This window comes from Pristis pectinata, chromosome 26, assembly GCF_009764475.1.
Source record: "Pristis pectinata isolate sPriPec2 chromosome 26, sPriPec2.1.pri, whole genome shotgun sequence".
Taxonomy (NCBI): Eukaryota; Metazoa; Chordata; class Chondrichthyes; order Rhinopristiformes; family Pristidae; genus Pristis; species Pristis pectinata.
In genome coordinates, this window is record NC_067430.1 from 18,024,035 (window position 1) to 18,049,646 (window position 25,612).

General features: G+C 43.1%; 1 protein-coding gene across 4 annotated transcripts; it reads left to right on the top strand.

Moving 5' to 3' along the window:
- Positions 1 to 350: 350 nt before the first annotated feature.
- Positions 351 to 23,984, top strand: slc45a1 (solute carrier family 45 member 1). 4 transcript variants are annotated; one of them, XM_052039301.1, is made up of 9 exons: positions 351 to 506; positions 3,704 to 4,135; positions 4,831 to 4,923; positions 9,044 to 9,268; positions 9,504 to 10,198; positions 12,131 to 12,284; positions 16,401 to 16,577; positions 19,121 to 19,326; positions 21,227 to 23,984. In XM_052039301.1, exons 2-9 carry the CDS (start codon positions 3,742 to 3,744, stop codon positions 21,488 to 21,490), a joined length of 2,208 nt encoding a protein of 735 aa, XP_051895261.1. In that variant the 5' UTR covers positions 351 to 506; positions 3,704 to 3,741; the 3' UTR covers positions 21,491 to 23,984. The 4 variants fall into 4 exon arrangements, with proteins under 4 accessions (XP_051895261.1, XP_051895262.1, XP_051895265.1 ...); XM_052039302.1 differs by having other exon boundaries at positions 16,401 to 16,418; XM_052039305.1 differs by having other exon boundaries at positions 9,945 to 10,198.
- Positions 23,985 to 25,612: the final 1,628 nt, after the last annotated feature.

Consider the following 25,612-nt stretch of genomic DNA (forward strand, 5'->3'; position numbering starts at 1 on the left):
AAGAAGATTGAATGGCAGGGGTGAGATGCTCCTTGCCAACTCCTTGACTTCCTTTTCCTTTCCCTTTACCCTTGCCTGTACCACTTCTTCCCCACCTTACCTTCTCTCTCTCCCTCTCTCTCTCCCCCACCACCCACACTGTCCCTCCTCTCACTGCTCGTTTTTACCTGTTTCAATTCCGGTAGCTTTGAATGCTGCCGTTTCCTCTGCATCCTGTGATTGGTAGATTTGGGATTTATTATCCACCCACAAACTTTGTAACATGGGAGCTTTGGGTTTGAGTTCTGCTTCCCTATTGGTTAGTGATGCTGCACCTGCCTCTTGTGTTGGTTCTGCTCCTGTGTCCCAGACCGATCTGCTTCCAGGATTACTCGCTGCGCTGCTGTGGTATAACGCGTGAGGAAAGAAAGGCAGAGTGATTAAAGAAAGGAAGGATGAAGGAGGAGGAGGGGTAGGCCAAAGCTCCCCGCCTCAGGAACAGGATGCAAGTAACGGCCTAGTCGGAGGTAATTACAGTCCTTATCACGCTGAGCTTTTGTACGCAGGCTGCTGGAAACGAGGAAGAGCCGGAGCCAGTAGGAGGACGGGCTGATGGAGATGCTGTCACCGTGCAGCGAGTCTCCCTATCACATGCGGAGAGCACTGATAGGAAAGGGATGAGGGAGGTTTACTGACAGGCCGGGCTTTTTGTTAATTTTGAGCAGCTTGCGGTCGCTTTGGATTAAGAGCAAATAAATAAAAAGCTTGAAACAAAGAGCGAGAGTAGGGGAGCAGTCAGGAACATCAGAGATGAAAAATCTAGGGGTAACAGGAAAGACGGGAAGTGATTAGATCAAAGGTGTGAAATGTTGCTGCTTAAGGATACACGATAAGAAATGGCATTAATTATCACAGGAAGGATTCTTTTAGAGTGAAAGGGTCAGTGGTTGATTCTATTGTGAATTCTCAGCAGCGGTATACAGTATATTTGAAAGGCACTCTGTGTTGTAATGCAGCAGTGTCGCTGGGAAGAGGAACTGGGAAGGAGCGGATCCATCACAGGCCCGCTCGCTGCACTCGACTGCCTTCAATATCCTTCACATACAAATCTAATCACCATGTGTCAGCTCTTCTCAGGGCAGTCCGCTGTGGAAAGCTGTTAATATTTTAGACCTAAACTAAAGCACCATGTTATTGGAATCCTGTATACAGCATTATAGGGCTATGTACGTTATTGACCGTACATACAGTTAAAGATAAAAAGTGTTGGAAACATTCAGCTGGTCAGACAGCATCAGTGGGAAGACGGAGCTAACGCTTCAGGTCGACGACGCTTCGTCATTTAAAGTATATATCCATCATAACTAGCACATTGTCCTAAAAATGTATTTAATCTCTTGTGTATGTGACTTTGTATGAGTGTACACAAGTGTGAGGATATGATTGTGAATTTCCATGTGGACAAGGTTGTACATTTGAGAAAATGTATGCATGACTGTGTGTGAATCTGTGAGGAGTGTGTGTGAATGAGAGAATTGCCTAGAAATTGGACAATAGACATTTTCGGTGCGCCCGATGGGCGCTGAATACAGACTTACAACAAATCGGAAATCACAAAAACCGCGAAATTGGAACATTCTTACTTCAAGATGTGATTATTGTGACTTATTCTCCATCGTTGTGATTTAAACCCCGGCCTGTGCGTTCCATAGATGACACTTGATTTCTGGACAGGCAGCAAACCGCGGCCTTCAGGTGCTAATGCACGGGGAGAGGGAGAAGGTGAACGCTTTTTAAGGGATCTCTCGATGGTAAGGTGGAAAACGGGAATGGGAGAGGGTTAACTGCGAATGGATCTCTGGGGCAGACTCCTTTCCCCCAACAGTAACGTCGCTATCACCTCGAGTTCACTAAAGTCTCGATTTTACAGAGGCCTGCAGCCACCAATTCTTTATACCCTTAAAAAAAAGTCATGGAAGGATTTTTTGAATGGGGTGGCACTTTAAATCATTAATGACTTGTTACTTTTGTGGGACATACATATTTTATTTTGTTATTCATGAAGATTATAAGTTATAATCTAAGATATCTTTATTAGTCACACATAAAATGCATCTTTTTGCACAGTGTGTTTGGGGGGGGGGGGGGGGGGAGGCGGGCAGCCGGCAAGTGTCTTTTGATTCAGTTTTGTTATTAACTATTTAAAAAGAGCTGTGCATGTTCATGATGTTGATCACGTGTGGGAAATATGCCGGGCTAAAGAAACCGCATTAGAGTGAATGACAATGGAAGATTTTTTTCATGTGGTGGGGTGGTAGTAGTATTCAGGGTGTCCCTGGCAAGCACATATTCCCCTAGGCATAGCGGCCCTTGAAAAGATGGGGAGCCTCTTTCTTAACAAGAGGTATCCTTCTAGTGAAGGTTATCCTACAATAGGCATGGAAGTCCAAGATTTAGACCCAGTGACTAGGAAGGAACAGCAAAATATTAACAACTCTCCAATTTGGAGAACACACAAGTGATGTTCCAGTAAACCTGCTACCCTTGTCTTTCTTGGTTGTAGAGCTCAAGTGCTTGAGAGATGCTGTTGGAGTAACCTGGACAAGTAACTGCAGTGCACTTTTGTAGATGGAGCACAGTGTGGTCACTGTGCAGCCAGTAGAAGAAGAATGCCAAATGAGCAGCTGCTTTGTTCTGGATAGTCTCAAACCTCTTTAGTGTTGTGGGAGCTCCACCCAAATGGACAATATCCCATCACTCTGCTGACATGTACCTTGTAGATGGTGGAAAGTACTTGGGCTGTAAGGAGGTGGGTCACTTGCCACAGGGTACCTAGCCTTTCACCTGATCTCATTGTCTGTGTTCATGTGGCTGCTGCAGTTTCTGGTTCAATAGTGATCACCAGGATGTTGTTGCTGGAGGAACTTTCTGATGGTAATGTCAATGAATATGAAAGGTGGTTGGTTTGACTTTCCCTTGTTGGAGATAAAATTGCCTGGCACTGTAAACTGTGAATATTACTTGCTACAAAGCAGCTGATGTCTGAATGTTATCCAGGCCTTGCTACATGCAGGTGTGGGCCGTTTTTGCTGAGGTGTTGTGAATAGAATTGAAGATTGTTCACTGGATGAAACGCACATCCCTACTTCTGACCTTGTGAATGAAGGAAGGCAGCTGAAGATGGGTGGGCCTAGGACCCCTAATGGACTCTTGCAGAGATGTCCTGGTGCTCCAGCAACTACAACCACCTTCCTTTGTGCAAGATAAGGCTCCAACTCTTGATAGCCATCAATTTCACTCTACTAGACTTATCCAGCTTCTCCTTGAATACATCTGTACAATTCACCTGAGCAACCTTCAGCTGTAACAAGTTTCACATTTTAACTATGGTTTAAAGAATTCCCTGTTGGATTTATGACCAACCTACATTTATACTGTCTGGGCTGAGCTCTGTCTTATGGAAACATCATCTGTCTTATGAAATCCTTCTTAATGTTAAAGATCTCTGTTAGTTGATTCCTCTTCTTTTTCTTCTCTAGAGAACTGTGGCTCTATAGGTAAGGTCATTGGGAGGAGGGGGAAGGAAAATTCTCTGTGCACACCCTAAGTTGGCAGGATTGTTGAGAGAATGTGGAAACTAATGGTGGTGAGGCCTGGATTGGTAACAGTTGTTTGTGATTGGATTGCCCTGTTAATAACTCAGTCTTTGGTCCTTCCTCTGCAGGAAGAAGTCAATCAGAAGAAATCAACTGAGGTGGTACTATGAGCTCCCCAAATCCAACCACTCCCAGCGATGCCCTCTTCCCAAATCCGACTTCTCAGGAAAACTGGTGTCCCTCAACCTGCGCCTTCTCCCATTCCACTGCCCAACATATCAGTCATCGAGCCAACAATTACAAACGGCATCCCAAGAGAAGAAAGTTCATCCGGCCATCCCCACCTCCCCCTCCCAATACTCCAATTCCCATTGAGCTCCTTGACTTCAGTGAAATCCCACTGCGACACTCCTTCTGGAAACTACTTTTTAATGGATGCATTCTTTTTGGAATTGAGTTCAGCTATGCAATGGAGACAGCCTATGTCACCCCTGTCCTCCTCCAGATGGGTCTACCAGATGAATTGTACGGCATGGTTTGGTTCATCAGTCCCATATTAGGTATGGTACATTCCACTGTATATATCCAGAAGGTACCATATGTAGCTATACAAAGGGTGTCAAAGGTTACAGGGAGAAGGCAGGAGAATGATGTTGAGTGGGAAAAATAAATCAGCCATGATCAATTGGCAGAGCAGACTCGATGAGCTGAATGGCCTAATTCTGCTCCTATGTCTTATGGTCTATACATGGTGGGCCTAGCTCAGCTATTGTGTTGGCCACAGTGCATGTGACTCTTGGAGTTCTGGACCTGTGTACAAAGGAGCAACTTGTGACCTAAAAGGACTTGCGTTTTATAACATCAGGAACTCCCAAAACAATTTATAAAATCACTTGAAGTGTTGTAAGTAACTGTAAATAAATACCACTTAATTGGGACAAACTGAGCCCATCACATGGTCACAAGGAGAGCCGCAGGTCCATTTATTGTCTCTCACACTTTAATTTCTTCATTTATTCTTTCCTGTTTCGTTCAAGTTTCTGCTTGGTTCCAGAGTATTTACACCATAGAACAAGCCATTCGGCCTAACTGGTCAATCCCAATGTTTATGTCCTGCATCAGCCTACTCCCACCTCTTTTCATCTCATCCTATCAGCATACTGTGGTGATCAGGTTCTTGTGGGGGTGATTCACTTCTATCACATTGTGGGGTGATTGTGCAGAAGGTCTCAAGTCTGGTTATTTGTGGTTGCAGGTTTCCTGGTTCAACCAGTGTTGGGTGCCTGGAGTGATGGTTGCTCCTCTCGCTTTGGCCGGCGCAGACCCTTCATACTTGTGCTGGCTATTGGTGAGTTATAGATTGATGACATCTCTGAAGAAAATTTCAGTCCCAAGAGAAAGTTGACAGAATTGAACGGGACTTCTGAAGCAACAATGGAGTGCGTGATTGGTTCCTAGAACTGCAAAGTTCAAGACCCAGGGACACTAGTTTTGTGTGTATTTTGGAGAGGGAATGGACCTGAGTGTATAGGGAACAGATAGGTAGGTTAGTTGATGGTATATGGGGAGGAAATGAGTTGGTAACATGATAAATGTGAATTACCCCCACAAGAACCTCCCACAGTACATAAAGTAGCCCGTACCTGCAAAAGTCCCCCACGGCCTTCTAACACTGAACCATCTCCCCTAAATGAACATAACACAGCCTGTCCCTGAAAATATTTCCCATTGTATGGTATTGTTGACTCATCTCCCGCAAATATCCCTGACAGTATAGGTTAGCTGGAGGATAGGGGATGAAGTGGGTTGATGAGGTGAAATGATATAGGAAGACATGGATATGAGGAGGAGGTGCGAAGATGGGGACTATGTGGAGGAGGTGAATGGATGAAATGGAGGGATTTGGAGAGAAAGTGGGTTGCTGGGGCTACTCTTTGACAAAGGTTCTGACTAATCCATTGGCAGTGTTGCTTCTGCCTTCATTTTATTCTGAATCACTTCTGAATTTTATTCTGAATCTGGATCCAAGTCTGATTCAGAATCTGAGTTTGTTTTTCCTGGATTGATTCTATTTCTGCGTTTGAATCCATATCCAGATTTGATTCTCATTAGATTCTGTGTTTTGGGTTAAGTTCCATGTTTAGATTTGGTTCTGTTCCATGTTTAAGCTGGATTTTATCTTGTTTCTAGTTTTCCTTGGGTTTAAATTGTTTACTATGTTTGACTATTGCTTTGAATTTTAATATCCTGAAGTCCCAGGAGTCATAGGTGGCAGTACATTTTGTCAGCAGCTTTGACACAGCCTTTGTATTAACAGACTATTTCCAGGTTTCCTGACCAGCTAGGCTGAGGAGTGTGATGATCTGGATCCAAGTCTGATTCAGAATCTGAGTTTGTTTTTCCTGGATTGATTCTATTTCTGTGTTTGAATCCATTTCCAGGTTCACTTTTGGCTGAATGTTAACTTCTTGGTGGGGGTGGAGTTCCAGCAGGCAAGGGACCTAAAATTTTCTGCAGCGTGTGTGTCAGGCCTGCTATGGAAGCCATGCTACTAACATACTGTTTTTTGGTTTCCCAACCATTTAGTTTGAGGGAGCCTGATGATGATGCAGGCAACTCAGTTTTACATGACATTTGATGGATTTACGGCACAAGGGAGGCAGAACGTGGACTGCAGACTTGCAAGACTGAGTGATGCCTCACTGGATGTCATGTCAGGATTGTGAGGGCCCACAGGAACATCAGATTTACTGGTGAATGGAGGAATTAGTCTTCTGGTACCACCAAGGAAGCACGACTGGAGGTTGCTACCAAAGTGAACAGCAGGAATGTGGCACCTCCACTCTTGGATTCAATGCTGCAGTGGTCTGATGACCTGATCAGATCAGATAAAATAAGTACAATGGAACATTCAGTTTTTACTGATTAATATATTATGCTAACCTTGTCAATGTCCTCACACCAACTTGCCCTGTAGGTACACTCATCCCTTTCTTTCTCTGCCCTTCCCCATGTCCACATTTATCCAGCTGATATTGAAAATTACCCTCATCTTTATGCAAGCCAATATCTCTGCCTTGTTATCACCATCAATAAATGTTGTCCATCCATCCGTTCAATACATTCATCATTTTCCCCTCTTTAGTATATTTTGCTCCTTGTGGTAGAGAGCACAGAATACCAAGGAGAGGCAGAGAACTGGAAAGGGCCTTTCATCCATCTCACAACTTGCCTGTGCCGAGGAGTGACAGTATGTATGGCATGACAGCATGACATAACTCATGTCCATCACCCACCAGCTTTGATACTCACACTTCAATAAATTGGGTAAAGAAAAGGAACTGAAGTTACGCATGTTGACTTTCACATCATGAGTGAACAAGAACAGATGGTAGAGAGTGGGACACCAATGAAAAGTCCCTGCTTGAGGGCTTAGGAACACAGGCTGTATGCAAATGGGTGCAGATACAGCACCTCGAGTCCTGCCAGCAAATGGAATTGCTCTGAAACTGCAGGAAAGATGATGTGATGTACACACTTAATATGCTTATAGGAATACTGGAGGGGTTGGCCTTTAGTGTGCAAGCTGTGAAGCTGCAGGCCTTTTCAAGGGTATTGTCATTCACGTAAGGCATTGCCACTAACTTTGAGCTTCAAATGTGAACTTTGAATAAGATGAATGATACCCTGGCTTGGCCATTTCAAATGTTCAGCAATTCATTACAATTAGGGAAGTGGGTAAAGCCACGAGAAGCATGATGGTGAGAAGCACCAAGGAAGTGAAAGATTAAAGCACTTCCACTTCTCACCCACTCAGCCCTACCCCATCCCTATCCCACATGTTGCCCAGATTGCTATCTGCCCTGCATAATTGGAAAAGGCTGTTGCAAGACTCTAAAATTATAGGATTTGAGCCAAAAGCAACAGACCTGCACAGCTTGCTGCCACTTCTGCTGAGGTGTTGTATCATGTAAAAGCACTAGGATGAGGAAGAGTCAAGATTTATAGTTGCTTATGGGTTTTAAGTTGCTGTTAAGTTTCAGTTCTTGGAGTTGTGTGATGTTAGCTTCTAGTGTGAAATTGACTGTATTTTAACGTATGAAATGGTGAGATGGATTTTTACTGAACCATAAGAGTGAACAAGGAATGTGTGCCTGTTTGTGTTGAAGGAAGTTGGGAACGGAATGACTGTGTGGCATGTGGGCATCAGATGGGTGAATTAATGGACCTGGTGAAATGTGCAATGATGTGGCTATCCCAGGCATCCTGCACAGCAAGACACAATCTCTCCCCCTCCCCAGCTTACCCAAATTTCTGTCCTTCCAACTTGTGCTTCTAACCATGCTGCAATGCCGTGTTTTTCCGAGCCAATGTTTCAAGGTATTCCTCACCTCTCAGCAGCCAGCTGGTTAGTCTGTTTTTCTGTTTAACAGGGCATCTGTCTGGGAATATTGCACACACCCATTTGAGTACATTCTTTGTTATAGACCAGAACAGAAGCCATTCCAATGGATGAGCAGTAGATGATCTCCAAATTGCTTGATTACTACATACTTGCTGTTAAACATCACCCTGCATCTGTGGGGAGTCAGCTGGAGCCATAAACCTGAAGCCTGCTCATTCTGACTAACTCATAATAAATTGATATGATCAGCTGCCCTTAGAAAAAGACACAATTCCTGCCTCATGCATTTGTACACATCCGATTGCTGCAGAGGTCTCTGGCAGAGGTCTGAAACAAGGCAATGTGTTTGAGAGCCATTGTTTTGGCAGCCATTGATAAAGCTTGGCCACCGGATCAAGTGGGATGCAAGTCCTGTACCTTCAGGCTGCAAAAGCCTGCTAACACCTGGTACTCTGAGCCACCTTCTAAGCTCCAGTGAGCTAGATTTCTTTGCTGACCTTTTTCTCCAGTGCAGCTGTGGGTTACAAAGAGCTGATGCTGCTGTCCCAGAGGCTCTTGATATGGTTGTTGACCTCTTCTAAACCCTGCAGGGATAATGGTGATGAGGTAGACTGAGAGCTGCAAAACCTATTTACCAGCTTGGTGCCTCTAGAACTCGGAAAAGTTATACACTGACATCGTTTGTAAGGGGCCTCCCGGTCCAGCTTCTGGGAAGCAAGTCTTTCATAGGGTCACTGAAGAAAGCAGCTGTGACAGGTTTTCACTGTCAACTTTTCAGCTTCTGTCCAGTGCTCTTGTGTTTTCACCAGAAAGTTCCTGGAAGCTCAGGAAACCCATAGGTTTGACTGAGCTGAAGCCCCCAAAGCCTGTAATTTTGCTCTTAATGAACTGCTGCCTCATTAAATTGCTAAGTAGCTTCTCCTCCAAAGGTTACACATGTGGCTCCAATTAAATTGCATGTAGAGGATCAAGTTTCCAACATCATGTCAATTTTAGCAAATTTAAACTCGCCCACTTCCTTTCAATGTGGGTTTGATTCTCTTACTGTGTTGTTTTGTTCCAGGTGCACTGATTGGCCTTTCACTGCTACTTAATGGCAGGGACATGGGTCTTGCTGTCGCTGACACAATCACTAATCACAAATGGGGCATCATCCTGACCATTTGTGGTGTTGTGCTGATGGACTTCAGTGCTGACTCGGCAGACAATCCAACCCATGCTTACATGATGGATGTCTGCTGTCCAGAAGATCAGGACCGAGGCCTGAATATCCATGCACTCCTGGCAGGTTTGTTTCCATTCAGCAACATATCTGTCACTGCTGCATGACCTTAAAGAACTACAATCAGATTCTGGGTCTGGTTAGAATTAATCCTTGCATGACATTTCTTTTCCTGCATTTTCAATTAGCACTGAGCCTTCTCTTCACTCAGTTTTGTGTTGCTGTCCTACATTCTTTAGGAATAGAATGAAATTTCCCAGTTTGCTTTGCTACATTATGCTTCTCTTTTAAATTGATCCAGGTCTGGGAGGCGGGTTCGGTTACGTCATTGGTGGGATCAAGTGGGACCAGACAAATTTTGGAAAAGCTTTAGGAGGTCAGCTCCGGGTTGTCTACATTTTCACAGCAATAACACTGTCTGTCACTGCTGTCCTGACACTGACAAGTATCCCAGAGAAGCCACTGAACGCACAGGGCAAAAGGAAAAAAGTGATGAAGAGCCCCAGCCTTGCTCTACCTCCCTCTCCACCAATGGCTCTTGATGAGGACAGAGGCCAGACCAACAGCCAGAGTATCACACGAGTCTACCATGGTATGACCAGTCCCATTTCCCCACTGAGCCCCCTCACTCCCAAGTATGGGAGTTTTATGAGCCGGGACAGCTCTCTGACTGGCATTAATGAGTTTGCTTCATCATATGGAACTTCTTATATTGACACGGTGCTGATTGACTGCTACACAGGAGCCAACGACCAATACCTCAGCATGCCCAGACATGCCCTCAGCTCCAGTCTCCCCCGGATACCCGATGAGGCAGAAAATGAGGAAACAGGGTCTTCAATGGTTGGTGATAATCCTGAGAACCTGCAGGTTGATGTTACGAGAAATTCAGCGTCAGGAATTCTCAAAAGACCAGAGACCTTGAGTATTCCGAACAGTTACCTGGCAAATGGTGGTGACAGCAGTCGGAGGAGGACAGTGACTTTCAGTCAACAGGTACAGATGAATCAAAGAAACATACAGTCTAGTGAAGGGTGGGGAATGGGTGGGCAGTCAGCCCAGTGAGGTGGCAAATGACAGAGTGAGCAGTCAAACAGTACAGTGAAGGAGTACAATCATTTAGGGTTGTGTTACAGGGCTAATAAGTACAGATCATTGGTCAGTTTGAGAATTTATAAAAACCCAACTGGTTTCCTAATGACCTTAAAGAAAGAAGCCTGTCATATTTACTCGGTCTGGGCCTATATGTTACATTAGCTTGTAACTGCCCTCTAATACGGCCACTCAAGTGGGTCAGTTAGGCCCAGACCTTCCCCCTTAGTCTCCAGAGGTTCGGGCTTCCCCAGTCAAGGAATTCTAGAAATTCACAGTGTCCATGTTTGTGGGAAGTTACACTGGACTCAGCTTCCATCCAGTAACGTTGAAGAATTTTGAAGAAATCAGGTCTTCCTTCACGAGTTGTCAGTCCCATTGGAAGTTCCACCAGTTCTTGGCAGTGTATTATCAGTGTAAAGTACAACAGGCCCCAGCTGAAAAACTCAGCAACCAATAGTTGATATCCTTGGCACTTTTCCATGTTCTATTTGAAAAGCAGGATGACTCCTCTCTAGAATTTGGGAATTCCGTGACCAGTTTTTGTGAGTGCCTTTGGTGGCACAGCCATCCCTCCCTGAGTTTTAGGGACAAAACTATTCCTGGGTCAGAGAGGTGATAATCACCCAACAGAAGTGAGTGGGCTCTCTCATCATTTCACAACCCGAGCTTAGAATCCTTCAAGTTAGTATGTTCCAGTGCTGGGAAATATTTTGAAGTTGGGAAATATTTTGAAGTTAGTCTTCATCTCCAGATCACTGCCCATTGGCTACTTGGTGAAATTATTCATGTTTGGACATCAGAAGATGAGATGGACCTCTTAGTCCTGTTTTTGTTTGGGCACTTGAATCTGGTAATACAGACTAAAATGTTTAAAAGATTTAGCATTCTCAGTATCGAATTTGCCTTTTAGACACACGTATATTACACTAATTTCTGATCCCCAAAACATCATAATGCTTGTACATGATTCAAGGGATGTATTACATAAAAGCTTGGCTGATTATTGCTTTGTTGTTACTGTGTCAAGCCTGATATCTGCTGCCGTATAATCAGCCATCAAGTTATGAAAAAAGTACCCACATCAGCAATATCCAACCCTTTATAAAACAGCTGCAAATGTGGATGTCTCTCACTTTTGGTTCGTTGCAATATAGCCAAGGTTCAGTAGAGTCTGAATGTATATTTAGCATGATGTCCTTGCGGCACATACATAGCACCAGGTTGGTTCATGGTTCACCATTAACTGCTGCAAAATTTGCAGTTTTAATCCCAGGGTCCACAACTTGATAAGGAAAATGGATAAGAGGCACATGGGTAACTGGAGAGATGAAGCATTGACGAGGCATACTAGAGGGAGAATTACTCTGCATTGATATGCTGTACATGGCCTGGGAATGTAAATCAAAAAGCAAAGGGAAACTGCAGGTGCTGAAAATCTGAAAACAATGCTGTAGAAATACAAATCATTCTTCCATTATGGGTCCAGCTTCAATAGACATGACTAAATTAGAAATAAAAGGGAAATTATGGTTACATTTTACCCAAATTGATATTGGAGCTGTGGAATAAGAGGGATGCACATTGCAACAGTGTGTGTAAATAGAATCAGGAGATAATTAATGTATGTCTGGAGGAAGAAGTAACCCCTATCCTGAGAGGGTCACCAGAGGGGCTGAAGGGTATATTGAGAACTCCAGTGAATGTCAGAACCTTCTGGGGAGGAGGTGGGGGAGGAAGCCATAAAGATGCGGAGATACAGGATAAACTGATCTACTCCACTGTGGAGAAGCTGATATACTCAGATTGCAGTGAGTGGGTTTAATCTTGTTACAGGTTGCAAACATCTTGCTGAATGGCGTGAAATACGAGACTGACTTGAATAGCTCAGGAGAATTATCCGAGAGACCACTCTCCACATCTGTCTTGTTCTCATCAATTCGTCAGATGCCAAAACCACTGCGGAATCTGTGTGTCAATCACTTCTTAGGTATAACTCTCACTATCTGTTCAGCCGTCAATGAATGCTGTGCTGTAAGTACTGACCTGTGGAAGGCCAGGGTAGGAGAGGGGACTGAGAACAGAAGTTGAGAGACAATTTGAGTATGAGTAAAGTGGTCATACTGCAATTATGTAGGCCCTGATGTGACCGTATCTGGGAATATTCTGCACAGATCTGGTCTCCCTACCTAAGAAAACATGTTGCAATAGAGGGAGTGCAATGAAGGTTCACCAGATTGATTCCCGGGATGCTGAGTTTTTCCCACAGGGAGAGATTAAGCTTTCTGCGCTACATTCCCTAGACTTTAGAAGAAGGAGGGATGATCTCATTGAAACGCACAGATTTTTTTACAAGGCTTGACAGGGAAGATGTAGGGATGATATTTGCTCTGGCTGAAATGTCTAGAACCACTCGGGACAGAGATAATAAGAAACTTCTTCACCCAATATGTAATGAATCTTTGGCATTCTCTACCCCTGGAGGGCTATGGAGGCTCAGTCACTGAATATATTCAAGACGGAGATAAAGAAATTTTTAGATGTTCAGGAAATTGAGGGATATAGGGTTAGTGCAGGAAGGCAACATTGTGGTAAAAGCTAAGCCATGAACTTATTGAATGGTTAAGGAGATAAGAGGAACTGCATGTGTCCATTTCTTGTGTTCTTAAATGTCCTAACAAGATAGCAAGGTAAGAGCTCTTCCCACAGCACTGAGTCAGCCCCACGAAAAGTCACAATGAACATTTTCTCTGACATTAACCACGGTTCTCAACCTGTCCTCAGCTTTGATGATAGTTCACCGTGCTTGCCTCTTCCAAAGCCTTTCCTTGCTTGTCCATCTCAGTGCAACTGCATTTGACTGGTTCTATTCTTACCAATCCAATCAGCTCTAGCATTTGTAGCTGTGGCTTCACTTACTGTCCGTACACATGAGTGTATGAAGAATTTAAATTTGACCACTTTTAGAATTTCATTTTAGACAGAGACATATTTTACATAGATGCAAACATCTTTAATGTGCTAAATGATTATTGGGGTTTGAGGAGGGTGCCATATCCTTGCTGACCCTGACCCTGCATACTCCTCTGCCTGCCTGTTGCCTCTGGAATTGCCTCTCTGAGGCTGGGAGGCTGCATATAAATTTATGAATGTTCTTTTTAACACCCTCCAAATTGCACTAAACAATATGTTTCAGTCTAGGAGCCTACTATAATTCTGCAAAGTTGCTACCAATTATCATCTGACTGCAGGAAACCTGCCTCCCTAGACCCACCTCTTCACTTGCCTACTGACTATATACCCAGACCGCACTCCCAGGTTCCATATTGTGAATGTTCCTGTCTGATTGTGGCACTGGTAATTGTACAGCTTATAGGAAGAAGGCCTGTTTCTCCTGTTGTTTCTGATGGGAGATAAACCTTATGTTGAGGACTTTGTTTTGAATGGGTACAGCAATTTTTGAGGCAAATGTACCACAGTTGTTGACAAAATAAAAATGCTATGGGATAGAGTCTGGATTTGTGTTTAATCGGCCAGAGTGCAGATGAGGAGATTTCTCATTAAGTAACATGTTGCTTTAAGGTGGAGGGAGACTCAATAACCTTCAAAAGTGAATTGAATTCTGTGCAGTTCTGGTCATCTAGTTAGAGGAAGGATGTCGTTAAGCTGGAAAGGGTGCAGAAAAGATTCACAAGGATGTTACTGGGAAAGGATGGCTTGAGTTAAAGGAGAGACTGGATAGTCTGAGGCTTTTATCCCTGGAGCCTAGGAGGTTGAAAAGTGGCCTTACAGAAGTATATACAATCATGAGGAGCATAGATAAGCTGCCAGAAGAAAGACCATGGACAGGAAGGGTTTAGAAGGATATAGACCAAATGCAGGAAAGTGAGACTAGCTCAGGTAGGCAGTTTGGCTGGCATGGACAGGTTGGGTCAAAGGGTCTGTTTCTGTGCTGAATGACTCTGTGACTCTCTGGATGAATACATGAAAAGTTGTGTCCTCATGCAAAGGTCTATCTTCATTGTATGGCACTCGCATCTTGTTAAATGGGATAGATTCAGAATGGCTATAAAAGTTATATAAATAGCAATATAAAAACAGCTATAAAGCTAGGCATACATATTTAACACAACCTGTGACATCATAGCCTAACATATTACTCGCTTCACCCTTACTATCAAGCCCCGAGGCCATCCCTCGTTTGATGAGGTATGCCAGTAACAAGATGTACATAAAAATGGCCAGGCTGCAACACAAACCCACAATGTGCTAAGTATAAGAAGTAGTTTGCCATTGGCAAAGCTAAGCAATCATGCAACCATGGACAGAATAAAAGCTCTGCAGTCTGATCACACCTGCTTATGAATATGGCAGCTAACAGGAGGGGAGATTCTGAAAGTATACTTATCCTCAGTAATGGTGGAGCCTGGCACCTGAATGCCAAAGACAAGTATGAAGCATATGAAGCCAACTTCAGATAGAAGATCTTAGTAGATGATCTACCTCAGTTCCATCCAAGTCCCAACATCAAAGAAGCTACTCTCTGAGATATCATGAAATGACAGAGACAGTTGGATGGAGCACTGCCTGAAGACTTTTGATTCAGAACCACCCATGCCTCTGGCCCAGCTGTTTGAGTACAGTTACAATACTTGCATCCATCCAGTAATGAGGAAAATTGCCCAGATTTCTCCTGCTTACAAAAAGCAAGCACAAATCCAGCATAGCTATATTTGGCTTTATCAATCCACTCTCAATCATAAGCAAATGATTGGAAGATTTTGTCAACAATGCTATCAGATGGTACCTACTCACCAATAACCTGTTCTGAGTTTCAGTCTGAGGACTATTCAGCTTTAGATCTCAAATACAGACAAAAGAGCTGAATTCTAGAGTGACTACCCTATATCAATACAGCATATTACTGATCGTGGCCTTAAAGAGCCCAAGGTAACACTGTGGTCAGTGCCAATCAGGGGACAGCTCTCTAATGGCTATGGTTATTGAAGGTTAATCTGAGCCCCAGGCAATCATGAAGGATTTCTCAGGCCATTTTCCTAGGGCTCAGCTGTTGTCAGCTCTTTCATCAATGGCCTTCCATCCATCAGCAGATCACAAGTAGTTATGTTTGCTGATGATTGTGCAATGTTTAATTCCATTTGCAATTCCTCAGAAAATGAAGCACCCCATACCTGCACATAGCAAGGTCTGGTGAACATTCAGGCATGAGCTAATCATTTGAAAGTAATAGTTGGGCCAGGTAATGGTCCTCTCCAACCGGAGAGGGTCTAACAACCTACCCTTGCTATTCAATTGTATCACCCTTGCTGAGTTCCTCCCTATCAACATTGTGGTGATTACTATTGACCAGAAAATTAACTGGGCCAGCCATATAAATATTGTGATTTTAAGAGCAGGTTAGAAGTTGGGATGTTCTACTTTATGTTACTCATCATTTGACAAACCAAAGCCTTTCCACCAAAAATAAGCTCAAATCAGAAGTGTGATGAAATATTGTCCATTTGCCATGATATATACCCCTTCAACATTCACTAGGGAATCTTGTGCCCATTTAGGATAAAGCAACCCACTTGATTAACATTCTACCCCTCGCCCTAAACATTCATTCTCTTCACTATGTCCCATCAACCAAATGTACTGCACATACTTTTTTAACATCAACCAAACACTTAACCTTATAGAAGGGCACGGACAACACCTGCAAAGGATCACCATTATCTGCAAGTTCTCCTTCAAAATACATTCCATCTTGGCTTGAAAATATATTGCCATTCCTGCATCATTACTGAGTCTAAGTGCTAGAGCTTCCTCCCCAGTAACACTGCAAGTGCTTTCATCCAGTGGACTGAAGGAGTCCAAGAGGTTATCTCACTACCACCTTCTTGTGGAGTTAGGAATGGTCAATACATATTGGCTTTGTCAGCGTAATCCACAGGGTGTAGATGATTTTTTAAAAATTCTTTCAAATGGCCTAACCTGTCCATGTGCCTCATTCTGTGCTGTATGTTTAAATGAGATTCACTGTTTAGTCTTCAGCCCTTTTCATGAGCTTCTTGTTTATCACCTGTGTGCTCTGTCTCTGCAGGCTGGCTGTCCTTTGAAGGTATGCTGCTTTTCTACACAGACTTCATGGGGGAGGTGGTATATGAGGGGGACCCCAAGGCACCTCTCGACTCGGAGGCATTTCAGAAGTACAACACAGGAGTGAGCGTGGGCTGCTGGGGAATGTGTATCTATGCATTCAGCGCTGCTTTATATTCAGGTAGGGCGCTTAATCTCCTGGTACGTCGGACCAGGCTCAAGCACTGATGCTAACAACCCAATCAATGTAATTCCAAATCTGGCTAAATATATTTGACAAAATACATCACATAAATTTGAGTTAAAATATCACTAAATCTTAATGCTGTGCCTCACTATATCAACAAAACTACTGCATCTTAACTCCATGATAGTAAACCCTAAACCAGAAAGTCTGCCAGTCATTTGTCCAAAACACCTATACCTCGAAACCACTTGTGGGGCTGTATTTCTGATACCTCCCATGAAATGATTATCCAATTTCCCAACTATTACCACCTATGACTTATCAATCACCCCAATGTTCCTTCCTTCCCCTCATGTCTCTCCATCTCCTAACCTTCCTGATTTCCAGCTTGATCCACTCTGACCCACCCCACCAGCTCAAAACCTTTGGCCTACCTGACAACCTCTGCTAGCTCACCAGTAGCAAACATAGTCATTCAAGCAACAGCATGGCTACCTTATTTTTAATTGCTATTGGAGAAAAGGCCTTTCTGCACATTTACTTTGAGCCTCGCGTGATAAAATCTGGCTGTTGGGCCCCTGCACAGTGCAATTATAGAGGCATGGAGGATTTCCAGATAAGTGATCCTATTTCAGATTCAGTACTATGATGAGTCCCCTGTAGCCTGAAGTCGTGGGTTTGTCCATCTGTTGCAAATGGGCAATTAATGGGGAACTTGTTCAATTCTGGGATATTTTATTTCATAATTAGTCTGGGTTCCTGCTACATAGGGGCAACTAGGGAAAGGTGGTCATAGGCTTGTTGGAACTGGAGAAATTGTTTAATCCAGAGTGATATGCTTTTTTTATTGAATACAAGTTCCATGTTGATGGGATTGGGTAAAGTGGTCCTTTAGTTCCATGCAATAATATTAACAACATTTTCATTGAATTGATAAAACAAAAAATTGCAGATGTCCATGCTTTGGGCAAGATGGCAACATTCATAATTAGAGTGGCCACATTTGCTGTGGGTGTGATGGCCATGTTTGCCTTAGGCAGGGTGGCCATGTTTGTTGAGGGCAACCTGGTCCTGCTGCTTGTGGCCATATCTGTCATTGTGAAAGATGGTCATGCTTGTTGTGAGCAGGGTGGCCACATTTGTTTTGTGTACTTGTTTTGGAATGGAGATGGTGGCTGTGCATATTGAGGGCATTATAGTCATATTTCCTGTGACAGTGCTTTCGGTGAATAGGGTATCCATAGGTGATGTGTGCCTCAGTTTAAAAAAAAGTTACCTTGAACTAACTCTGGCTCTGGCACTTCACTGATGATTTCTCTGTAAAAAGAGAAAAAGAATGGACAACTGGATCTATAAAATCAGTTCTATCAACATCTAGAATGTTAAATGCTTTCTTTGATTATGACCACTATCTAAGATCTCAAAAAATTTCTCTATCAGTTTCTGGTAAAACGCTGTACTACCACAATTTGCAGTGTATATTTCAGATTGTTCTATTTCTTTTTATTGTCCCTATTATTGTACACAAACTGTGGGGTTGCCCCTGAGTGTAGGTAGCTGTCCATTGGCCAGTCACACCCAAAGAGCACAGTCTTTGTGCAGAGAATGTGAAGCCTATTTATTGTGATGAGAAAACACAAGATCTGAACATCAGTAAAATTGAACCAGAACCTTTTTCAAAAGCGGCATTTCTTATCAAATGTGGAGCTGAACCCAAGAGTGACATTCTTTCAGAAAGTGTCTGAATCTGGAATTTTTGACCCGAAATTTTCTACTTGGAGCTTAATCCTTGTAACTTATTTTCCAGCAGAGTGTGTGAAAGCACTGCCCAGTGTGGAAATGAATTGTGCAGGACACTCCAATGCAATGTCATTAAACAGCTTCCACCTGAGGTGCCAGCACTCAACTTGGCAACATCCAACACAGTACCCAGTTTGCCAGTGGTCAGCACTGCAGTATCATTCAGTATGCCAGTACTACCCAACACGTCACCACCCATCACACCAGAATGCAACAAGTCATAATCCATTGCACAAGCTCTATCAAAACACTTCTGTCTTAAAACATTCTGTTTCTCTCTCCACATTTTCTGCTTTTCTTTTGCAGATTTCTCATTATGTGGTATTTTGATTTTCTGCAACCATCTAATCTAGAGCATCCAATGCACACCTAAAAAGCAATACATGCAAAATGCTGGAAGAACTCAGCAGGTCAGGCAGCATCTATGGAGGGAAATAAACAGTCAACATTTTGGGTCAAGACCCTTCATCAGGACTGTCCTGAGGAATGGTCTCAACCTGGTGTTGATTGTTTATTTCCCTCCATAGATGCTGCCTGACCTGCTGAGTTCTTCCAGCATTTTGCATGTGTTGGTCCAGATTCCAGCATCTGCAGAATCTCTTGTGACACACCTAAAAAGACTTTGCAAAGTGTGACCACTCGATATCCCTATTTCCCACCTCCCCCCCCCACCGCCCCCCACCCCCCCCAGCAGGTGTGTATCCAGCATTATATCACTTTTTCCTTTCTTTCTACAGCACTATTGGAGAAGCTTGAAGAGTACTTCAGTATCCGAACTCTCTACTTCTTTGGCTACCTATGCTTTGGAATTGGCACAGGCATTGCCACACTGTCCCGGAATAGCTATGTTCTTTTATCACTTTGTGTTACATATGGGGTCCTGTTTTCTTCACTCTGCACTCTGCCCTACTCGTTGCTGTGTGAATACTACCAGAGCAAAAAGGTATAAACTCATAACAAAAGTGTATGCTCATATAATGCAAATTATGCTGTTATCAACTAAGCTGCATCCAAGCAGCATCAGAGAATGATGAGCTATTCTTGTTTCTGCTTATTTTGCAGTAATTAGATACAGGAGTTTGAGCCAAGTGTTTTAGTTACTAAAGCTTGTTAGGATTCACCATGTATCTGATCAAAGCCAGATCCCTAGAGAGGTAGAGATGACAAATTGGAGAGAGACATCCTGGGCTATTCCAGTGTCAGCATTAAACAACATCTTGAGGTTGTGAAACATTCTAGAGAGGGGGATAATTTGGAAACCAATTTAGGAGATTAACAGTCTGAAGATTTTGTGATATAAAATCGGGAAAAATAAGGTACTGCTACTCCACCTTAGACCACAGACAATAAAACATAAGAGCAGAAGGCCATTTGGCCCTTCGAGTCTGCTCTGCCATTTGATGTTGGCTGATTTATTTTTTCCCTCTCAACCCCATTCTCCTGCCTTCTCCCTGTAACCTTTGGCACCCTTACTAATCAGAGCCTTTCAACCTCCGCTTTAAATATACCCAATGACTTGGCCTCCACAGCCATCTGTGGCAATGAGTTCCACAGATTTACCACCCTTTGGCTAAAGTAATCCTTCCTCATCTCTGTTCTCAAGGGATGTCCTTCTATTCTGAGGCTGTGCCCTCTGGTCCTAGACTCTCCCACTACTGGAAACATCCTCTCCACGTCACTCTATCCAGGCCTTTCAATATTCGGTAGGTTTCAATGAGATTTCCCCTCATCCTTCTAAACTCCAGCAAGTACAGGCCCAGAACCATCAAATGCTCCTCGTGGGTTAACCCTTTCATTCCTGGGATCATTCTTGTAAACCTCCTCTGGACTCTCTCCAATGCCAGCACATCCTTCCTTTGATATGGGGCCCAAAACTGCTCACAATACTCCAAATGTGGTCTGACCAGCGCCTTATAAAGCCTTAGCATCACATCCTTGCTTTTATATTCCTGTCCTCTTGAAATGAATGCTAACATTGCATTTGCCTTCCTTATTACCAACTCAACCTGCAAGTAAACCTTTAGGGAATCCTGCACTAGGACTCCCAAGTCCCTCTGCACCTCTGATTTCTGAATTTGCTCCCCATTTGGAAAATAGTCTATGCCTTTATTCCTTCTATCAGAGTTTATGACCATACACTTCTCTACGCTGTATTCCATCTGCCACTTTTTAGTCCACTTTCCCAACCTGTCCAAGTCCTTTTGCAGACCCCCTGCTTCCTCAGTGCTACCTGCCCCTCCACCTATCTTTGTATCATCCACAAACTTGGCCACAAAGCCCTCAATTCCATCATCCAGATCATTAACGTATAACATGAAAAGTAGCGGACCCAACACCGACCCCTGGGGAACACCACGAGTCACCAGCAGCCAATCAGAAAAGGCCCTCTTTATTCCCACTCTTTGCCTCCTGCCAGTCAGCCAATCTTCTATCCATGCTAGTACCTTTCCTGTAATACCGTGGGCTCTTACCTTGATTTATACTTGTCCTGAATGTGTTTTAATGGGACAGGGTTTGAATCTAACTTATGTTGTACTTGGACTGTTTTATGAAACAGTATAGAGGGAACTTTATTCTGTGACTAACCCATCTTCTATTTGCCTTTGATGGGACTGTGTAAATTTACCCTGTACCTAACCTGTGCTGTGTATGCCTGGGAGTGCTGGGGTGCTGTCTCTGACTGAAATGGATTATATTTAATTTACATGACTTTGATTCACTCTAGAATTTTTTTTTGTAGGTTATCATTGCCTTTTGTTTGATTAGTTATTCCATTGATCTTCTGTAAAGACTGATGCAGATAGATATATGTCTCTAACATGCAGTATATTATTCTTGTCTAGTTTGTAGGACCACATGCGAATGGGACTAAGCGAGGGATGGGAGTGGACATTTCACTCCTGAGCTGCCAATACTTCCTTGCACAGATCATCGTTTCAATTGTAATGGGCCCACTAACATCAGTGGTCGGTAGTGCCAGTGGGGTGATGTACTTTGCCAGTCTAACCTCTTTCATCGGGTGCTTGTACTCTTCTCTGTTTGTGATTTATGAGATCCCTCCCGATGATGATGGCGAGGAGCACACTCCCCTCCTCGTGAACACCTGACAATGGAAGTTCCATGTGCAAGCCATTCAAGGAATTTGCTCCAAAAATATTCAGCTGGTTTTGCATTTTTCCAAGATCTCCACAATTCAAATCTTTATTGCACAAAAAGAATTAGAAATGTTGACTAATTTCTCTTTTTTTTATTGGTGCCAGTCCCTCTGGAATATAAATGCATAAGTATGTATGTAATACAAAAGCTATGAGAATTAATTAATTAGTGCCAGTGATATGCATGGATTACAAGTAATTTGTCTCCACTTCACTCAGACTCGTATGACAGTTAGTGTGGGGCCCCAAACACAGATTGTGGTTACATAAGAGGTATCATGTTACCGAGAGGCAGTCGACAAGAATTGAAGTGACTGTGCATCCATGTTTATTTTCAGCCATTGAGGACTGTTCAACCATATTGGATATTTCCTAAATCAAAGTCCTGAAAATAGGGCTGGGAATATGATAGAGTTGATAAACTGGGAGTGTGAAATATTTTCTGTTGGAACAATTCATCAACTGCACGTGAGGCACTGCACATTAATACTACCCTCATAACCTCAACTTTAGTAAATGAGATTCCTCATCCTGTGTAAGGTGAAGAACAGGTAGAGAACAACTCTGAGAAATACCCAGTAGGTAAATGAGGGGATGAATTCAGAATGTGGTGAGAGTAGCCAGTGATTCACTGAATGATACATAGCATGACAGTCCCAGGTTCCATCTCTGATCTTGGCTTGTTGGCAACAGTGAGTATAGTTCATCATAATTTGAGTCAGGGAGAAAAAGGCTAAGCCATTGTCCCCATTTAAAGATCACTATCCATTGTGCTGGTGCTGGACATTGGACATGCTTGGAAATCAAGTGAGGACAGGATAAGGGTGCTCTCTGTGGCCAAGCAAGCTGTTCACACCTTGTTTGTGTCACAAGCTGCTTGCTAATCCTGATGCTCACCATTGAATATCATCCACTGACAGTTCACTCATGTGCATGTGATATATAGACATGCATGGATTCATGCATTTGTGTTGCATTTCTCAGGGCAGATATGTCAGAGGCTTCGACAAAACAGAGTTCCCTCAACTCTGTCCCATCACATATTCCCAAGGCAGGTACAGATATAAAATAAAACACTGTCCATCTGAGGTAAGTAATAGGATTAATTGTGCATTCCTCAACTCAACCCTTTTTATGACTTCAGTTTCCCCTCTCAGAAGTTACAGAATGAACCCCTTAATCATAGAGAAGCTTCATCTAATATTTCAGTGTATAGTTGCGTTCAACCGTGACACTGTTTAATTAACTTCTGTTAAATCTCCACAAATTAGTGTTGCATTATGGTTAGTCCTTTGCCATTAACTTGTGCTCACTAACAACTTGGGTAAACCTTGCCGAAACTTTTCTTTGGATCTATGGAGCTGAGACGAAAAGAAGGCATCAACATTCCTTTAAATAGGAATATTAATAAAAACTGAATTAGGGGTAGGTCAGGCAGCCTGCTCTGCCATTCAGAAAGATCATGGCTAATCCAGTCTTGGCCTCAATACCACTTTCCCGTGCTCTCCCCATATCCCTTGACTCCCTTGTAGTTCAAAAATCTATCTCTCTTGTCTCTGGGTAGAATAAATTCCAGAGTCGTGACCCCCAGAGAAAAATATTCTCCTAATCTCCATCTGAAATGAACAGTCTCACGTTTTCCTATATAATATTCCATCTGTCAGCATCTTGCTCACTTCACTTAACCTTTCTATGGCTCTTTATTCCTGACTACAATGAAGCTTGCATCACAAAGAACAAGTCATTGCTTCATTAAATACACAAGTCACTGCTCTTCTGGAATGTCCTGAGGTTGAGTGCTATATAAATGCAAGTCTTTTACACTAACGTGCTTCGCAATTATGCAGGAGCAGGGAATTAAATCTGGGATGCTTGGATTAGATAGAATGCCAATATTTATTGTCTCCCCATAGAACTTTCTTAGGGCGATGAGGAGGAGGAAGACCACACATTCTTTATTACATGATGGGTAAATATGAAAATGTGGTCACTGAAATAAGGGATAATACTCAGCAGGTCATCAGAAAGTTCTGATTGAATGTCATTGACCTGAACATTAACTCTGGTTAACCTGCTAAGTATTTCCAACATTTTTTTTTGTTTTTATTTCAGACTTCCAGAATCCACAGTAATTTGCTTTTGTGTTGCAAAGATAGGGGAACCTGGTCAATTTATTTTGATTGATTGTTATTTGATTGTGTTGATGGAGTGAAGTCACTAAAGGGAACAGGACAATTGGAGCACTAATTAGCTCGGAGCAGAAACATCTTTTACCGGATCAATCCCACAATTTGAGTAGGGAAGGAAAAAATTGTTTATAACTATATTAATCTTTACTCTGACTGCTAGATAAGAATGGATTGCACTTGTAAATGATTATTGACTTGAATATGAATGACACAGTAAGGACCTTGGTTTAAAAAATGAGATTAAATAGGTCCTTATACGTTGCTCTTCTGTGTCATTTATTTAATTACACTGAGTTATGGTGATCAGGAACAATCCACGTTCAGTCACCAAGTGAACTAATGTCAACTAGTTCTCTGGCTGTAAGTTATAATTTGTCTTGGTGCCTTTGGGATAATGGCACAGTCATTGAAGGCTTTTGCTTCAGGTTATCAAGTTGGAGTGAAGAGCTTGGACTGAGAACATGAGCAGGTTTGGATGTGGTGTCCATTGCAGTTAACCTACCCATAGAACTCTGCCCCTGCCTTGACTAATGTAAATCTGGTTCACTGCACTGTCTAAATCACGGTTCCTTCACCCTGGAGCAGGTTAAGGAGCTTTGCTGTCTTTGCACTGAGATTTGTGCTTGCAGATTACTGCAGGGTTTCAGTAGGCAGTTTAAAACATTTCCTCTTCAGTAATGCCAATGTTCAACACCAGAGGGAGCTACAGGTACACCACTCTGGCTACCATGTGTTCGGATCACCTCATCCACCTGCTCTTCAGACTGACCATCCCAAATAACTAACAGAGATTAGGTTGCAGTTTACAAGCTGCACCTGGTGATGGTAAACAGAAGATACCATCATCAATTTAGAACAGAAAAGGAGGTGGGAAAAGGAGAAGGTGGTGGAGTTTGATATGTCATTGGTTCGAACGTCTATCTTTTCAGATCTCAATTTCCTGAACTTGTCTCTAAGCTCCTTTATCAGTGTAGAACTGAAGATAAATGATCATGCTGTCACCCTGCCATAATTGCTTAGTAATTCCTGGGGACCCAGCAATCTTCCTTCAGTATGGGATAACCCTTGGTCCTTGTCCTGTGTTTACTCGCAGCAATGGGTGATTAGAACGGCTTCCCACAAAGTTCACCAATTTCTTCTGTGTTGGACCCAGCTAGCAAAGAACACATAAAAAAAAGAAAGAAAACTATCAGACCATAGATGAGGGACCAGTTACCTGAAATGACGAGAGAAGCTGAGCGAATTTCTTTAGAGTGGGGAAGATTAAGGAGAGATTAATGGAGGTATTCAAAATTATGAAAGGCGGTTGAGGGGCTGGGGGGGTGAAGGGTGGTCCAAGTCCCAGTGAGAGTCGGCACCTTAAGTGGAGGAGGTGACTGAACCCCAGTGAGAATCGGCACCTTCAGGGGAGGAGGTGACTGAACCCCAGTGAGAGTTGGCACCTTCAGGGGAGGGGGCTGATCCCCAGTGAGAGTTGGCACCTGCAGAGCAGGGGACTGATCTCCAGTGAGAGTCGGCACCTTCAGGGGAGGGGGGACTGATCCCCAGTGAGAGTCGGCACCTTCAGGAAAGGAGACAAAATAGAGAACACAGCACATCTGAAGTTCCCTCAGTCAATCCATGGATGGCTTTTGATGAATATTTAGAGTTCTTCCCATTTGTGCAATCCCTGTTAGAACCTTCCACCAGGTCTCAGTGTTTAACATCTGGGAACAGTTTAAAGCTGATCAAACCTGTTGAGATTGAAATACCTTCGCTCATTGAGAATTAGTGTTGGTAATTGGCAATCTTCTGTGTGAGGTACCTCAACCTGGGATAATTAGACACAGTTGTAAATTTAGCACAGAATAGAAAACATGTTCTTATGTTGCCAGACACCTCTGCT

What these genes read in the sequence shown, in the direction of transcription:
- slc45a1 (XM_052039301.1), top strand. Translation starts at nt 3,742, where the DNA reads ATGAGCTCCCCAAATCCAACCACTCCCAGCGATGCCCTCTTCCCAAAT. An exon ending in CATACTTGTGCTGGCTATTG is followed by an intron (nt 4,924 to 9,043) that starts GTGAGTTATAGA and finishes GTTTTGTTCCAG; the next exon opens with GTGCACTGATTGGCCTTTCA. An exon ending in GTGTGTCAATCACTTCTTAG is followed by an intron (nt 12,285 to 16,400) that starts GTATAACTCTCA and finishes CTGTCTCTGCAG; the next exon opens with GCTGGCTGTCCTTTGAAGGT.